The sequence below is a fragment of the Pelecanus crispus genome, chromosome 5 (assembly GCF_030463565.1).
Source record: "Pelecanus crispus isolate bPelCri1 chromosome 5, bPelCri1.pri, whole genome shotgun sequence".
Classification (NCBI taxonomy): Eukaryota; Metazoa; Chordata; class Aves; order Pelecaniformes; family Pelecanidae; genus Pelecanus; species Pelecanus crispus.
The window spans coordinates 55,641,825-55,653,927 of record NC_134647.1 but is presented as its reverse complement, the minus strand read 5'-3'; the positions used below and the strand labels follow the sequence as shown (position 1 = coordinate 55,653,927).

General features: G+C 48.7%; 1 protein-coding gene across 1 annotated transcript; it reads left to right on the top strand.

The window, feature by feature from the left end:
- Nucleotides 1-2,160: 2,160 nt before the first annotated feature.
- TNFSF4 (TNF superfamily member 4) lies at nt 2,161-8,858 on the top strand. Its single transcript, XM_075711641.1, has 3 exons — nt 2,161-2,358; nt 6,766-6,808; nt 8,509-8,858. The coding sequence occupies exons 1-3, from the start codon at nt 2,161-2,163 to the stop codon at nt 8,856-8,858; spliced, it is 591 nt and encodes a 196-aa protein (XP_075567756.1).
- Nucleotides 8,859-12,103: the final 3,245 nt, after the last annotated feature.

Here is a 12,103-nt window from a genome sequence, read left to right as displayed (position 1 = left end):
GCACTCGCTCAGGCATTGTGCAGCCTTTCCTGCAGGACCGGGACAGCTGGGTCCCAGCTTCCCAGCCATCACTGCCATCCATCTGCACTGCAGGCAGCTGACACCCCCCCGCCCGTGGGGGAAGTACCCAGAGCTAGATTTGTTCCACACCAGAAAGCTGCTCTGAAGTCACATGTGAGATTTCCTCATGTCCAGAGTCTCCATGGGCTCCCCCACACCACCAAGCCCCTTTATGGATGGAGACCAGGGATACAAGTAGGGTGAATGTTTTTTTCTGGGGACCTTTTAAGCAAGCACCTAGACATGGTAGGATGTTGCAGGTCCACGGGAGCAAACAACCTCCTTCTCCACATACCCTCAGCCTCAGCAGGCCTCCACAGCACCCCGGGCTATTGCTTCACTCCTCTGCAGGGCTTGGCCGGGCCCAAGCCCAGTCATGACCGATGCTGAGCTCGGTGCAGGGCCGCCCGGGGGCTCCCAGGCGCTGTGTGACCACTAGGTGTCAAAGTCCTGCCTCCAATAAATCAGAGGCAACTGCTCAGAGGCAGCACAAACTATCCTTGTGGCAGCTCCAGTCATATTTCTGGATGAGGAAGGAAGGTTAAGATTGTTCCTGGGGCCTCTCATCAGGCTGGGGCTCAGCCAGCGGCTCCAGCGTGCCCTGGTGAGCGGCCGCCAATGAAAGCAGGATGAGAATTTCCACGCACTCAAAAGCCAATGGAAAATGTGAAAGCTGAACCTTCTTCAGTAAGTTTCCATGACTTTGGGTGTGCTCTCGAGACAAACACCAGAGTGTATTCCTGTCTCAATCCACCAGCTACCAGCAACTAGAGGTTATTTTTCAAGAACAAGGGTGGCAAGTGTGGGGTGTCCTCACGGCAGGTTGCTTACCCGGCTGCTGTACCCTTCATTTGGTTTATGTTTATAGGAAATATCCTTGTCTAGATGGAAAAACACATGAAAGAACATTACTCTTGCTTCCTCTGCATGCCGAGTACATGTTTGTCAGGACATGTGCCTTGTGACAGGTTAAGAGAGCACATTTTGGGGAAGGGAAACTTTCTGACAACTCATCCCTGAAAGACAGACAGACAATAATACTCCCAGCGGGCTCGATCCTCACCAGGAGGAAGCAGCCCCTGACTTCAGTCATGATATGCTAATTTACAACAGAAAAAATTCTGGCTAAAAGAGCAGTGGAAAGAGCAGTGCTGGACTGCCCCCAAGAAGGATGCAAAGCCTGTCACCCAAAATATGCACAGTAGATGGTGCCTGCTGCAGACAACTGACATTTAGCAGCTCCGTGTGTCACAAGCAAATGTCACAAGGAGACCAAGTGAAGGGGAAGTGCTGGTGTCCCAAGGGACAGGCAATCCTCTTCCAGGAGGGTAGCCTGGATGGCCTGGGGGTGCCCCTCTGAGTGCATTCTCTGGACTGCAGGTTTCAGTGTGTGCAAAAAGGGATGTTCCCTGAGCAGTTCTCCATTTTCTCCCTCTTAGGCTTCATGCAGCATCTCATGGCTTTAAAGCCAGAAGGCAAAGGTGAAGAGAAATGGAAAGTGCATATTTTCTCTCCACTTCTTCATGCTGTCCACCTGTCCCACATCCCTTCCTATTCATTGCTTCTTTATAGAAAAGAGATTTCAGCAGCATTATATGCTGTTAACAAGGGAGGGAGCCAGCCCTGTAAACCCCCCACCTGAGGCTGAACAGAAAGTTGAGACTTTTTACTGACAAAAGACTGAGTGAAGACAAGCAGTGTCCACCCAACCCTTAGCTATTGTTGGAAACATCACATTATCAAGACATCCACAGCTGAAGCTATGAAAGACATAAACACATCTACTTTCAAAGGCCCTTACTCAAAACTGAACTGGGATGCAATAAATCAGCCCCCACATTCACACCAAAAAAAAAAAAAAAAAAAAAAAGAAAAAAGAAAAGAAAGAAAGAAAGAAAGGAAAGAAGGGGAAATTCAGATTAGTCACAAAGAAGTTCCCCCGCCTGCTTCTCTGTGTGCATAAATCAGTCTCCTGAAGGCACTTTCTTCACTTCATCTCTGCTCCTGGGGCAGGAGCACCTAGCTCATCTGCTCCCTGCTCCTCCAGGCTCCTGCTGTGCTCCTAGCCCCTTCCCCAGCATTGCTGGTAGCCCAGCTGAGATGGAAGGACAGCCAGATGTAGAGCCGAGAAATCAAGACCAGATGGATCACGAAAGGGAACCTGTAGAGGATGAGTGGAAGAGCTGGCAAAGAGGACAGGTTAGGAACACGCTGCACCTTGTATCTGCGGCTGCTCAGTGGATATTACTGCTTGCCTGCTTGATTTACCTTGGTATAGATTCTCTGCAACCCTCAACGGTAAGAGCTCATGTTCAACCCATTGTCTGCTGGCCTGTAAAGCTTTCTATGGGCTTTTTTTTTTTTTTTTTTTTTAAGAAAAGAAGAAAGCATTTAGGTTTATCCCTATTCAAAGCACAAGTTTTTAATCCTTTTCTTAATGATTGTCATTCTTTTTTTTTACATTGCCTCTTCTCAAGATAACATCCAGTATTGCCCAGTGCGGGGTTTGGGGATAGGTTGTCTGGAAGGGGGATCATTCCAAGAATGCTCTATGCACTGGCTCCTGGGGGAGGGAGGTCTGCCTCCATCCTGCTCCCTTCCCTACTTGCAGTGACTTGTGTGTATTTCCATTTAATTAAATGGGATCATCTGGGTGGGCATTTGCTTTCAACAAGTGTACGTGAAAGAATCAGAACCCAGGTTGCTCATAAACATCTCCTGAACTTTTAAAATGTACTATATGTGCAGGCAGATATGTGAGAAAGCAAGCTAGCTTGTGACAGCTCTAGCAAGACCCCTGAAACATTTCAGCGCTCTCGGCCTGCACCTATACTGGGTTTTAGGAGCAGTCATCTATATCTGCAGAGGACAGCCTCTGGGTGTGTGTGTACATGGGAGAGAGAAAGACTGATGTGGCCAGAGAGTTTCAGGTACATATACACCATTGCAACCAATACAAATAACAGAGATGTTTGAAACTCAGAATACTTTAGCAAAAATTGCAGCAGATACATTTGCCCCTTTCACGTGTTTGCAGGCTGGTGGATTGTCAACAACCTTTCACTGCTATTTCAGTGCTGCTTATGCACTAGCTATTTCTCCTCCCACATCTTCTCCAGGAGCTATGTACCACTTTAAAGGTTGTTGTGCTTCGTCTTACCAGAGTTTATTCTTTCCTCCCACTTAGACTTGGCAGAGAAGCAAGCCAGGCATATAACCATGCAAGGGAGGCATGGCCTCGTGCTCTGGGTCCTCTGCTGTTTAATGAAAACCCTCGTGCTCTGCACAAGTTTTATTGACCTGAGTCTCACAGTGGTTATTAAACTGCAGAATGATGGCCCTGATAACACTGAAAGATGACACTTTTCATTCAGTTCAGACCTCTTCTCCTTTCACTACTTTGGGAGAGAGAAGTTGCACTGGAAGCCAACAGAGAAGGGCAAGCTATCACACTGCTTAAGATGCAGAAACCTCTCCTGAGTGACATTCTGAGTCCTCATCTCTCAGTATCTCTCTCTTCTGTAAAAATGTTAACTCAAATCCTCCTCCTCCAGAGGAAGATGGCAGGGGCTGGCATTGCTGCCTGTGAGCCTTACAAACAGAGAGCAGCAGCTGAGGAGAGGACACAGAACATGCCTGGAGTTTCCCTTCCTCAACAGAAACAACTGAAATGGGGTGCTCGAGGAGCAGCGGCTGCGGCAGATGAAAAGTCCAGGCCCTGGGAGTCACTAGAGGACCTTTTCAGTTCTAAACACTTGCTAACTGCAGGCTCAGAACTGGTTTCTATTATTTTAAGCAGATAACCATGGTGACCTGTTTTCACTGCACCATGTTGTGCAGGAGCAGTGTCATGGGCTGTACATGGGGGGATTTCATTGCATTGGAGTTACAGGGGTCCGTAGGATAACCATGAACTGACCATGTAAATGTCTACAGAAGAGGCAGCAGTACTAATCTGTCTTGACTCTGGGGGGCAGTTTAGGGAGACGGACTTTATGGAAGTAGGGGCGCAGCAGCATCAGAGCAGCAGGCTGGGAGTGCTGGTCCATGGGAGACACCAAGAGACTGTCCCTGTTCTTGGGAAGAGTCTCGGCCTGCTCTCCAGGGCTGGAGAGTGCCACACTATCTTTTATACCAAGACAGTAGCTGTGTTTTTTTCATAGCAACACCACAGTTGATTACTTTCCGTTGTCCTCACAGCTCCTAAAAAACCCCTGGACTGTTCTGTGAAAGCACACTGCAAATAATGTCACGGCGCGTGCTTAGGAAAGTCAGCATCTGCAGCCCAGACCATGCTTAACAAAAAGGGACAGTGATCTGGTTTCCATCATGATGCTGCCTGGAGAGTAAGCCTCAGCTGTGATTTCCAAGTGGGCAAGTTAAAAGAACAGGTAGTGATAGTCTGCTTTTGCATCTGCAAGGTTTGTGAGTTCCCATCTCTGCTGGAATTACCGCCTCTTGCCACACACACCAGCTGGGATCAGGCCATGGGCAAGCCACTCACAGGTGCAGTCAGGGGGTGTGAAACTCCCCGGTAGCAAATGCATGGGAGGTAAAAACCTTGAGCACCTGTTGGGAATTCAAAGGCTTCTAATGATCTGTTGCAGGACAGTTGTGCCAGAACAGGGCAGGAAAAGGTGCAGGAGGAGTAATTGTGCAGAGGTTTAATGTGGATAAGGAAGATAATGGCCATAATCCTACTATTTCCTGGTGTGGAGAAGGTACAACCCACTTCCATGCAATCTGTATGACATGGGGAGTCAGGCACATGATCGCAATGGTCCTCTCAATCAGCGTGTATTGCTGCAGTGCCTGGAGATTTGCGCTTTCTGCAGTACAAACCTATTCCTGAAATTTCTGCCATGTGGCATGGCTCTAGACACAATGTCCCAGATAGGAGAAAGTCTCATGTTTGAGGATCCAGAACAGGCAAAAATGATGTGGAAACTCTGTGTAAATGATAGGGGGAAATCCAAAGCAGTCAGTAAGGAGCACGTCTGTGCCCTCAGCCCTCCTGGCATCCTTTCCTGCACACCATAAGAAGGCAGAACAGAGAAAAGAGGGGTGACTAACTTTGTTACTAGCTTGCAGATGTCTTTCCAGTGCTACAGATATGTTCTCTCCTAAACAGAATTTACTAGTAGATAATTGCAAAGGGCTTTGAGATCAAACAATAATGGGCAGAGATATGTAAAACAGGTAATGTGCATTAGTGACAATGGGGCTGATATTCTTCCAAATGCTACAGGTTTGTCACCCATCCTGCCTGTGTTTAAAACAACCTGTCCACCAGCGGCCAGATCGGACAGATTGCGGTCGATGTTCTTTGACCTCAGAAGCTCAGTGGTCCTGTGCTTAGCTATTGTCTTATTGGGAAACTACCTGGAAATCCCAGCTGCCTGAGCCAAAGAGTGAAATGCTCGTGCACTTAGGTGCCTAGAAAAAGAATAAATGTAAGACTCAAGCTGCTGAGGCAATGGATATGATCAGTAATGCCAGGGGAGATAGTTCCACCGGAGCCAGTATGCAATAAAAGCTTGTATTTGGTAGTTGAATCCAGCCTTGCCAATGGAGCAAGTGGCAGAACATCAGCTGTGGCAGCACTAGAGGGTGCCAGAGCAGACCTTTCCCACCACCAGCACCCAGAACCCACCGCACTCCTTCTCCAGCACAGACCGCACAGGGCAGCCCTGCTCCAGCCTCCTTCCCCTGCCGCTTGCCTTTACCAGGGCATAGCACTGAACCTGCAGATTTGCATGTCTGTGCTCACTCTGTAGTCTGTACCAACACTTTCTCTGTGCTCAGAGTGAAGGGGCTGCTCTGTTCCTGTAACACATGAGGCCAAATACATGAAAGTCAGCCCAACACACGTCTCACCAGCCCACCTTCTCCCTGAGGAAACCTATGGCATAGGTAAAGAGAAGAACATGGAGCAGTGAGCCTAACCTTTCACTCTTTAATCAGGCAAAATGCTGAAGACTTGTGGTTGTGAAGAGACGGCAGATTTGGGCCTCCTGTGGTTAAGATGAGAGATGGGTTTGAGATGCAAAGTTCAGATTTAAAAATCTAATACAGAAGCTTGGTGTTTTGCGTATCTGATCACTAAGATACACACTTCTGTATTTGCATTCACTTTTTCTGTTATAAAATGCAAATCCATCTTAAACGTACCTTAATGCGCTCCTAAGGGAGCCACTGAGAGACACACATCCAGTAACAGCCTGACCCAAAGCGCAGGGAACCATAAAGCCAGACCCACCTCTTGGTGCCCTCCAGGAGGAAGGTGAGACAGGGGGGTCCCAGCTCTGCAGACAGGCACCGCCGGCTGTAAGTCAGACTCGAGGGGGTCATGCAGAAGAGGCTCTGCACCCCAAGGTCCTTCTTTAAGGTCCTTCCTTACTGTTTGGTCTGACTCGATTACGTTCACCAGGATGTTTTTCTACCTGGTGTGTTCTGGAAGGCTCAGCACCGGGCTGGAAGTCGGACTGGCTAGCAACCACTCTAAAATGGTATTTTATGATAATGCTCTAAAAGCAAGTAAAGAGCATAGCTGGCTAGCAGCAACCGTGCCATTTGAGGCTGCCGGCAGTTCTTTTGGAGGCGCGGTCCCGGTCCCGGTCCCGGTGGCGAAACGAAAGCGATAGCAGCAGCAGCGAGGGGCCCGCCCGGTGCGTTAACGAGGATTTCTCTTCTTTTTTTTTTCAGCCTCGGAGCGACAAAGTGCCGTGGACCCACATCCGGTACTCAGGTGGGTGGGCGTCGGGGCAAGGGGCAGGCCGGGAGGGCTCCCGGGGCCCCGGCGCGCTGCCCCCGGCCGCTCGGCGAGCGCAGGTCCCCCCGGCGCCCGGCCCCCGTACAGCCGCCGCCACCGCGCAGCATCCCCCTGGCACCCCGGGAGGGCTCTGGGCTCCGCCGGAGCGCTGCCCCGGTTACCGGACGGCTCCCGGCTCCCCGGAGCGTTTCCTGCGGGGGGCTCCCGGGACACCGGTACCCCCGGAAGGCTCCCCCGGTACCCGGCGGCGGCTCCCGGTTTCCCTAGGTTGCACACCCCCCCCGCCCCAATACTCCCGGCCCCCCGCTCTGCCCCGCACCGACCTGCGATCCCGGGGGACCGCTGTGGCAGCCGGTGGCCCCCAAAATGCCGGAGGTTGTTAAGCGCTTCGTGTCACAGCAATGGCTATTTCTTCTGCTGGGGGAAGGTGCCGGGAGAGCTGTCTGGGGGGAGAGGGGCCAAATCTGAGCCAGTGCTGCAAGGTGCCAAACCCAAACAAAAGGGTTTTCCCGGAGCGGAAGAAAAAAACCTGCAAATCTGCGTGGATTTCTGCAATCCGTACCTAGCTCCTAAACCAAGCTTTCACTCTGTGAAAGAACGAGAGAAGTATTTTTGAGAATTTACTGAGCACATGCGGTGTGCTCTTGGGGTATTTCTGAAACAAGTCAATGATTTCCTGATTTATGAAAAATGTAAATGATTTCCTGGGGAAGAGCAAGGGAGCATGCACACAGTAGCAGAAATAGCAGCACTCTGTGTGCCGACTACGTTGGATGTTTTGTCCCATGACATACCTCAACAATAGAAACAAATACTAAAATTTTTAAATCTTACTAAAAATATTGTTGACGGTTTTACTTTCAGTTAATATTGTAAGGTAGCAATGAGTCTAACCTCATAGAAACCCATGTTCCTAGAGAAAAAGTTTGAGAAATTTGGCCTCAGCCCAGAGGGGCTCTGTTGTCTGCCAGGACACCTTCTGGTGACATCCCAGGGGTTTCAGCTGGTGTGCTGAAAACCCAGGAGCACAGCAGGGAAACATTTCCAGCATAGCTGTGGGAACTGTTACTGCTCGTTCCAAGAGAAAACCTTTCATGCTAAGCTCTGGTTTAATTTCTCCTGGCTCTCCTCTGTATTCATTTGTTTCTTCCTTTTCTGTCTCTACACTGCTCTTCTGTCTTGTCTTCTGTTAAAAAAAAAACCCAAAAACCAAAAAACAAACCCAAAGACAAGGACTTATGTTACTAGCATCTCCAGAGAAAGCACTTTTTCTCTTCCTTCTAGCTCTCAACACTTTTTCCTCTTCTTATTTACTGTCCTTATTTTCTGTTCTTTTTAGGAACCTGTGCTTCCTAAACTTAACTTGTCTGCATTTTAAGTAAGACATGCAGTAAATAAATAGTGCATAAATAGAAACGTGGAGGAATAATTCACATAAACTGGAGTTGTAGTCCAGAAGACACAGCTTGCTCAGGAGTGGGAACCTGAAAATTTCCACTGTAGATGATGCCTGTCTAGAATAGATGATATTCTAGCTCTGGTCTGCCCTATTCTCTAGTTCACTCTCTTCCTTTCCTATATTTTTCCACCTTTCCTGCAGTCAGGCGGTATAAAACAACCCATTTCCAAGAAGACATTTGTCATCATGGGATCACCTTTGCTTTCTTCCATTACAGGTAAAAGCAACGGAGGAGTAGCCATGAATCTCACTGCTGAAGTAGGCTCTATTCAGATCAGAAATGGTTCCATCATGATCACCTGTGATGGCCTCTACCTAGTGTCTTTGAAGGGTGATATCACCTTTGACAAGGAGGGCTCGCTGAAGCTGATACTGCAGAAGACAGACAAGACCAGCGGGTTCCTCTGGGAGCAAACTATCCAGGACAGCAGTGGTGCAGTACATTTCACCACAGTGCTCTACTTGTTTGCTCAAGATAACATCGCCCTGTGGACCAGCTCCAATGCTACCATCGACGATTTGTCGTTTAGCCTTGTGTTACTAAGTCCCTTCATTTGCTCGCTGTAGAAGATGACGTATGAAATGTAACATATAAAGTACAGCCTTTCCTACCAACCCATTCGCGTGTGGGAGGCTTGTTCTCACAGGCTGTACTTGTACAGGCAGACTGCTCTAGCCTCCCTCCTTGGGGCTGCCGAAAGCCTCAGCTGGAGTGCAGGTAAATCACAGTGCAAATGGCCTTTATATAGTGCATGCCGTGTTCATCTCTTTGGAACTCTGTGCAGCTGTTTTGCTACCTAGGATGGATCTTTCTAACACGGGAGAAGGGGATGCGCAGAGCCCTTGAGGAGAACAGAAATGAAAACCAAAGAAAATCACCTAAGCTTAGCTCATATTTAGAGAAACCCTGGGTTTCTCTATTTACTTGACAGTATCTGTATATAGTACAAATGTGCTGTATATTTGCTAAAATAAAAATCTGATAAATCAGGAAGATACCTCAAGTGTCTTGAAGCCATTTGAAGAAGGAGGAGAACAGATCTGCTCAACAGCCCTTTGCCTGGCAAGGCAGGAGACAGGGAAGAGGTGGCAAGGGACTTCCTTTGCAGTGATCCAGATAAATGCTCTCTGTCAGGTAAAGGCCACAAAAGGAAGCTGGTATTTTGAAATGAACTATCAGGACTGCACTGGAGAGCAGAAATGCAGGTCCTGCAGTGACTTGTGAGTTTTTTAGGAGCAGCTTTTAAGCGCGGAGGCCCACTGGCTGTTCCAGCTATCTGCAGACTACTGAAGCCTGAGCTGAGGGAATATCTGGTGGGACATTTACATCTTGACACCAGCTCTCGGAGGTGTTAAGTTGAAGGAGAATCTCCTTCAAGCACACACACACAGACTGGCTTGACCCAAAAATGATTCAGGCACATAAAAATTTGGAAAACCAGGAAGACTCTGGATTTGGTGGGTTGTCTCCCATGGACCAAGTGAAACCTGCAGGTCTGTGCATCCTTTCTTCTGGGAGGACTCAGGTGGTTCCTGTGAGCCTCGCAGTAGACCTTGTCATACAGGTATGCACCACAAAGAGATTCACAGGCATGACCTTGACGATGCGTCTGTGCACCCATGTGCACCCTTCCTGGCTCCTGCTGAAGTCAGACTGCTCTCAGCGATCCTGGGCTGCGCATCCCTCCTCTCATTACAGCTTGTGGCAGCTGAGGACAAGTCCTGCCCTGCCTGCACTGCAGGCAGCGTGTGACCTGAGCACAGCCAGTGACTGTTGTATTTTTGGTTGAAGTGGGGCAGATTTCAAGGGCGAGTTGGCTACCTGGCTCCCAATGAACTCCAGCAACATTTGAGCATCTCACTGCTGGCTGTACACCCTTAAAGTCTTTTGTTAAAAGTATTTATGTATTTATACTATAGGCATAAGAATGTTACTTCAGATTTCTTAGAAACACTGGGAAGGGTTCAGACTTCGGGTTGTCAGCACTAAGCTCCTCTTTGCAGATGCTCCCAATGCCCCAGCGTGTTCCTGCTACGCAGGCACTGTGCTGCCGCCTGGCTCGGCTCCCAGGCCGACCTGCTCCTGGCTGAGCACTCCTGTGGGCTCAGATGCCAAAGGCAGCTAAGGAAATCTTCCAGGCTTTGGTGAGCTTTTCCATATGCTTTACACTATTGTTGGCAGGTTTTATAAACTTTGCTACCTGGGGCCAGGCCACAGCCCCAGGGGAAGCCTGCATGGCTGAAGCAGTTATTCAGGCAGTGCTGAGAAGCAGCTTTTTCTCGTCTCAGGACTGAGAAGCTGTGGGCTGACTTGCACCTGTAGGATGCTCCTCCCCAGCTGCAAGGGGCATTTTGGGCTTTTACTTCTGGCCACTCTGCCCGCCACCAGGACTGAAGGCAGCTGCACCCTGCCCCCAAGCTGGGGATTGTCATGCTCCCCAGTTGAAGTGAGAATGTGTTTCCCTTCCTAAAAGTTAATAAAACTTTCTTTTGTAACCTTTGGGCTTGCAGTGTCCCTTGGGAGTGGGGGGGCTGCTGAGTTATACATTCACTGTGTTTGAGCAGACATTTTCACTGGTATGAAAACTGTATGAAATTTTCACTTTTTGTTTTTACAGTTTGGCTTCAATTTCAGCTCTCCCAAGGGCATGCAGGGCTGGTACTTCCCAATGTGGGCTAAAAACGACAGGGCAGGCCATGTCAGTGGTGTGGATGGGTGCACAAGACAGCAAGAAAGATTAAGCCTAAACAACATAAATGGATTTGTACCTCAGCAGGGTGCACCCTCTTTTCTTGTTTAGAGCAGGAGAGGATATTTCACACACTGACTCCTCTGTGCTTTCAGGCTGAACTAGACTGACCTACATATATACATGTATATGCACTTGTCTTTGAAATAAAGGTTGAAACAATTCAATTCCTGAAATTAATTACTTGAGGGACTGACTATCCTCACCAGTAAGTTTCCATACCATCAGCTTCTGTTTGTATCTGGTGACCCTTTCTTCCACAAGGTTAAAAGTCTCTTTGATATGAGAAGCATTAATTTTTGTTATTGGGGTTGTTAAGGCCTTGTAGGAGCTTGTAGATGGTGCTAAAGTCACATCTTGCAGCTCTGTTCAACCAGGTCAGTGCACTGAGGTTTTAGGTCACCCTTCAAAGCTCATTACAGCTGGAGGTGTTGAAGTGCAAGGGCTGGACTAGACAGTTTCTGGAGACAATCCCTAACTCTGGAGGGACAGTGCATTCCCCTTCTCACGCTTACCGCCACTGAAATGGGACCTCGTGATCTGTCCCTCACAAGGCTTTTCACGAGACCCATTTCACAGAATACAGTCATCATCCGGGGATTACCGACGACTCCATGATTTTAAAGCAATCTCCAGGGCTGCTGTGTCTTGTGTTTAACACATGCTACTGCATAAACTACAGAGGTGGCCATGGTGTATTCCTTCCCTTCTCCCTCCTCTTTCCTACCTCCCCACTCATGTAGAGTGAGGGAGAGAGTGACAAAGCTGATGTAAGAGCCACGGTCACCCCTGGGGAAGGAGCTGGCCTCACTGCACCCATCAGAGCCACAGGGCTCTTGCTCTCCAGCCGAGAAGAAACTACTGAAGGTGTTGCAGAGCAGAACAGGATGGGGGCTTCTTCTCTTTACACAGGTACAAGAACCAACAGATGGGAAGCATTTAGTTTAAACTCCATTCACATCCCTTCAAAAGTCATCTCCTTTTCTACCACAAATGGTTACCAATAATGGTGCATAATGAGCCTGTGGTTTTTAGACAGCACTTACATCTCATCAGCTGGTA